General features: G+C 45.1%; 1 protein-coding gene across 1 annotated transcript; it reads left to right on the forward strand.

Moving 5' to 3' along the window:
• The first annotated feature begins 4,939 nt into the window (after window positions 1-4,939).
• Window positions 4,940-5,504, forward strand: LOC126668377 (uncharacterized). The gene is made up of 2 exons (XM_050361583.1): window positions 4,940-5,096; window positions 5,227-5,504. The coding sequence occupies exons 1-2, from the start codon at window positions 4,940-4,942 to the stop codon at window positions 5,502-5,504; spliced, it is 435 nt and encodes a 144-aa protein (XP_050217540.1).
• The last annotated feature ends 559 nt before the right edge of the window (window positions 5,505-6,063 follow it).

Here is a 6,063-nt window from a genome sequence, read left to right on the forward strand (position 1 = left end):
TTATGCACAAACCCTAAAAGGTCATTCTTTCTGATTCTACACTCTATTTTTTTCTTCTCATCTTCTTCTTCTTCTTCTTCTAAAAATACTTACTAGATCATCAGAGCGAATTGCCGATGTCCCCCACCAGTATTTCGATTGATGTTCCGTGTTCCTTTCTTATCTTCTCAGACTCATTTGACCGGACCAGGCAGCAGTGATTCATCACATGGCGCCGTCTGTGTGAATTGTTTTAATATCCCCTGTTTTTCATTTCATTTTTCAGTTGGTTACTCTTTTTTTCGGAATATTATGGCTGAAGATCCTGTTCTAGAGAGGGTTGATCCTTCCGGGACCATGGTTACAGACACAGGATTAGTAGGAGGTGTTCCCACTGGAGGTCAAAACTCAGTAGCTACCGGAATAACTCCTTCGGCGAATGCCCATATTGGATGTTCAAGGGTTTCCGGCAGCAGAGCTGGTTTTGTGCCCCTGTATTAATCTAATTACCCAAGAGTAAACCCTTTCACCCCAGATACCAGTCACGCAGCATTGTCAACCCCTGGAGCCACCGTCCCTCAAAGTTTCCTACATAATACTCTGCCTCTTACTCATCTGAACTTCCCTGCGGAAGCTACGCTGGTAGCCATCGGGAGGGGAACTAGCTCGGCACAAGATGTGCACCCTGCGGTCTTGCAAGCTCAATAATATTTAGAGTACATGGCTCAGCAGATGCACCAGGCACAGCAAATGCACTTTGCTGTCATGGCTTAGTATTGCCCAGGTTACAATACCACGACTACCCTGGGCCCGGTACATCGCACAGATGCGCGAGGGGCCGGTAGCCGGGGTATCGCCGCTGATGATGCCAATGTTCTGGGAGGCGAAGGCCAGGACGCTCCTATTCCTTCTAGGGAGGGATTGCATGACGAGGACCTAATACCGGATAGACCGCGTAACAATACCGGCCTGGGTAGAGGAGTGCCACCGGTTAGGAGAGATGTGGCAGAAAGTGTGCATAGCTCAGGAAATGACCAGCTTGACAGGAAAGCAATCGATGCTGAGGTTACTCGCCTAGTCAAAGCCGAGTTAGCCAAACACAAAGGAAACACAGCAGTATCACGGCCAGCCGACTTGCTCGGTATAGTAAATCCTCTTTGTCGGGCTATCCTAGATGAGCCATTCCCAGATAAGCTTAAATACCCCACCATTAAACAATACAATGGGAAAACTGCTCTAGTGACACACTTGAATTGTTTTCAGGTATTCATGATTGTGCAGAACGTCTCAGATGCCTCCATTTGCAAGATTTTTCCGATCACCCTAGTCAATGCTGCTCAAAACTGGTACCAAAGTCTCAAAGATGGATCCATTAAGAGTTTTTAAGGGTTGGCTATGGCCTTCAAAACACACTTCGCACCGAGTATTCAAAGGAAAAAAAATTCCTCAGATCTTAGGAAGTGTTTTCAGAAACCGGGAGAGAGTTTGAAAGACTACATATCTCGGTTTAACTCCGAAGTAGTACAGGTGGAAAACCTTATCGATGATACGGCGATTGACGCCATGAAGGAAAACACCACCATGGCATCTTTCCGTGATAGCCTTATAACCAATCCGGTAGAAAGATACACCGAGTTAATGGACAAAGTATGGAATTACATGAACCTAGATGAGGAATGGCAGAGGAAGACACCCATTCCGTTCCAGAGCTCCCAGAAGCAGAATTCCTCAGGCGGAGGGAGAAGCCATGAACGGTTTAGACCTAGCTACGAGCAGGCCGGAAGATGAAGACTTGCATACAATAACGGAGGTGGTAGAGCAGGTAACGAGCAAGCAAGTTATACGCCGAGTTATAACATTGGGGGAGGAGAAGACAGTTACATCGATAACCGTGGCCAAGAGAGATTTTTTGTGCCACTCAACACTCTAAGGGATCAAATCCTCATGTGGATTAAAGAAAACAATGAAGCTATCTCATACCCTCCTCGCATGTGGAAAGAGGGGGATAAGAAGAAGTGGTGTGATTTCCATTCCGGTCATGGACACGAAACCAAAGATTGTGGAAATCTGAGAAGGAGTTGGACAAACTCGTATGTAGAGGAAAGTTGAAGGGTTTTGTGGCCAACCAGCCACCGCAGACAAATACGAGTAGACCCAACCTGGTTAGAAGTAAGCATAACACTTCTCAGGAACCTGATCCCCAAGCTAAGAGAGCTCAGATCACGAGAGTAATTAATACCCTGGCCGGAGGTACAATAGGCTCTTAGAAGCGTCGCAAGAAAAAGCAAAAGATGATGATGTCAGTAACTCAGGGACCACGGTGGCCCGATTTATCTTTCTCCGTTGAAGACGGTAAAGGGGTAGATTTCCCCCATGAAGATGCCTTAGTCATTTCAGCTGTTATACATCAAAATGGGTAAGAAGACTCTTGATGGACGATGGAAGTTCGGTTAATTTGTTGACATTAGCAGTTTTCCTGCAATTGGGAGTCACGCGATATGAGCTCAAACCGATCAGCGCATCGCTGCTCGGTTTGGACGGAACACCTGTCAGCCCAGAAGGCATGATCGAATTAGATCTGGTATTGGGAGTCAAAATTCCGCAGAAAGACGGACGAGCTGGAATAATGGCGGAACCAACACGGTAGATAAAAACTCTCTTCATGATTGTTGATATGCCATTAGCCTATAACAGTATACTTGGTAGACCTATGCTTTATAGTACAGGTGCTGCTACTTATATCAGATATGTGATGATGAAAGTACCAACCGAGAAAGGGGTTATCGCTATACATAGTGACCAGAAAGTATCCAGAAGAGTTGATTCTGAAAGAAAAGAAGGGGCAAAGGCCGCCTGAGCCACTAGAAACAATCCAACTCTCGAATAGCGATATGTCAGTACAAATTGGTATGAACTGGTCAGTAAAAGGCCGAGCTACGGTCGTAAATCGGATAAGAGAATTTTCCTCTGAATTCTCCAATAAACCGGAGGAGATTAGTGGTGCGGACCTGAGAATCATAACTCACAAGATGAAAGTTGATCCTAATTGCAAGCCGGTCAAACAGAAGAAAAGGGTTTTTTTGCTAGAGAAGTAGTTAGCGATTAAGGAGGAGGTTGATATGCTGATGAAAGCAGGCTTTATCAGAAAAGTTCACCACTCTGAATGGCTTGCAAATGCTGTCTTGATCAAAAACGCAAATGGAAGATGAAGGCTTTGTATAGATTACACCAATCTCAACAATGCCTGTCCGAAAGACTGTTTCCCTCTACCGAGCATCGATCAGCTGGTAGATGCAACGTGTGGTTTTGCAGTATTCTCCTTCCTAGATGCCTCCATAGGCTACCATCAAGTGCAGATGGACAAAGAAGATGAAGAGAAAACATCTTTTGTCACCGACATGGGAACATACTGTTACCAAAAAATGCCCTTCGGGCTGAAAAATGCCGGAGCAACCTACCAGAGATTGATGAATTACGTTTTCAGTGACCAGCTAGGTCGGAATGTGGAAGTTTACGTTGATGACATCGTAGTGAAATCCAGTAGTATTGAAGATCACGCAAAAGACCTCGCTGAAACTTTTGCTAAGTTGAGAAAATATAATGTGAAGCTGAACCCGGACAAGTGTGTGTTCGCGATCAGATCAGGAAACTTTTTAGGGCACATGGTATCAAAAAAGGGGATAAAAGGAAACCCGGTAAAAACAGAGGCCATCAAGGAAATGAAAGATCCTCGATCGGTAAAAGAGGTGCAAAAACTAAATGGGCGAATCACTGCTCTCGTCCGTTTCATGAGTTGTTCGCCGAAAAGGTGTTTGCCATTTTTCGAAATATTGAAAAACACAAAGAAATTCTAGTGGACTAAGGAGTGCGACAAAGCTTTCAAAGAGTTAAAAATTTACCTTTGCACTCCACCCGTGCTCAGTAGGCCAGAGCCGGGCGAATTCTTGTACTTATACCTAGCTTTAGCTGATGAAACCGTGGCCGCAGTCCTGGTTAAAGAAGAAACGGGTCTGAAAACTCCAATCTACTGTACAAGCAAAGTTTTGAAGGGACCAGAGGTACGATACTCAAAGATAGAAATATTTGCTTTTGCTCTTAAGAAGACCGCTCTAAAATTAAGGAGGTATTTTGAGGCACATGTGATTGTGGTGCGAACTAACCAGCCATTAAAGAAAGCTTTACACCGACCTGAGACATCGGGAAGAATGGCGTCATGGCCAGTTCAGATGAGCGGTTTCGACATAAAGTATGAGGCTAGACCGGCCCTCAATGCCCAAGTTTTGGCAAATTTTGTGGCAGAAACCACCCATGATCAACCGGAGGAAGTCGATAAAGAATTGATAAGCTGGATCTTAGAATTGGATGGAGCATCCAACCTAGAAGGGGCCGGCGTGGGAGTAGTATTAACGGGTCCGCTGGAGTTACGGAGTTCGCTTAGATTAAATTTTCCTGCGTCCAACAACGGAGCCGAGTATGAAGCGCTTCTAGCAGGGTCAAGGCTCGCCAACATTGTTAAAGCTTAACAAGTTTTGATCTGGAGTGATTCCCAACTGGTGGTAAATCATATTCCTAGAACTTTCGAAGCAAAGGACGCTGAAATGAGAAGGTTTGTGGACTGAGCGAAGTATTTTCTTGACCGAATATTCGACCTAGGGGGAAAATGGGAATTTGAGCAAGTACCAAGGTCGGAGAATGTGGAAGCAGATCTATTGGCAAAATCAGCTGTCCAAGGAGAGAGGATAGCCGGTGTGCATTTCTCAACACTGGATCACTCGAGCATAGCCTATCCGGAGACTATTTTCCTCACTCAACCGCTGGACGAGTGGATGGCATGTATAGCTCGGTACCTGACGGATGGAAATTTTCCGGAGAATAAGAAAGCTGCATACAAGATTCTATGTCAAGCTCCGCACTACGCCATCCTGGAAGGAATTCTTTATCGATAGTCGTTTTTACGACCATGGTCCAGATGCCTGGCAGCCGAAGAAGGGGAATATGTTTTGAAAGAAGTGCACGAGGGCATGTGCGGTTCTCATATCGCACCTCGATCACTCGTAAAGAAGGTGGTTTTGCAAGGGTACTACTGGACCCTGATGCTCAAACAGGCAGAAGATTTGGTAAGAAAGTGTGACAAATTCCAACAACATCAGAATCTGAGACACGCCCCGGCCACCGAGCAATCACCGATCATTAGCCCTTAGCCTTTTTCAACGTGGGGGATTGACATTTTGGGCCCTTTCCCGCCAGTTACCCGGCAAAGAAAATTCCTCACTATGGCGATTGAACATTTTACGAAGTGGGTTGAGGTAGAAGCTATGAGTGATATCACCTCTGCCCGGGTAAAGGAGTTCTTCTGGAAACAGATAGTTTGCCATTTTGGTCTCCCTCGAGTTTTGATAGGTGATAATGGTAAACAATTCGATTGCAAGAAATTCAGAGCTTTTTGTGCCAAATCAAATATCGACCTCAGATTCACCTCGGTCACTCATCCACAGAGCAACGGTATGACTAAAGTAACAAACTGAACTATCTTGAAGGGTTTAAAGACCAGACTCAAAGCCTTAAAGAAACAGTGGGTGGAAGAATTGCAAAATGTTCTATGGGCTTACTAGACAACTCCGAGAGATAGAACGGGAGAAACCCCTTTCTCGCTAACTTACTGTTGTGAAGCTATGGTACTGGTAGAGCTTGGTATGCCGACCTTAAGGGTCCAATTCTTCAACAAAGCAACAAATGAAGAAGAGCAGAGATTGAGTTTGGATTTGGATTTGCTACAAGAAAGGAGAGAGCAAGCTACAGTCCGAATTGAAGAATACAAACAAAGGATGGCGAGGTACCACACCAACCGAGTCAAACCTCAAATTTTCCAGTTGGGCGACTTAGTACGAAGAAGGGCAGACATTGGGAAAGGAAATACTGGAGTGGGTAAATTAGAAGTGAACTGGGAAGGACCGTACCGAGTTGCAAAAATCGGAAAAGGAGGAGCCTATCACTTGGAAACTATGTCCGGCAGAGCGGTGCCACGAACTTGGCTCACGTATGTTTTTGCACCTTTACTTATCGTTATTTTTGTAAGTTGAGGTT

Source organism: Mercurialis annua, linkage group LG2, assembly GCF_937616625.2.
Source record: "Mercurialis annua linkage group LG2, ddMerAnnu1.2, whole genome shotgun sequence".
Lineage (NCBI taxonomy): Eukaryota > Viridiplantae > Streptophyta > Magnoliopsida > Malpighiales > Euphorbiaceae > Mercurialis > Mercurialis annua.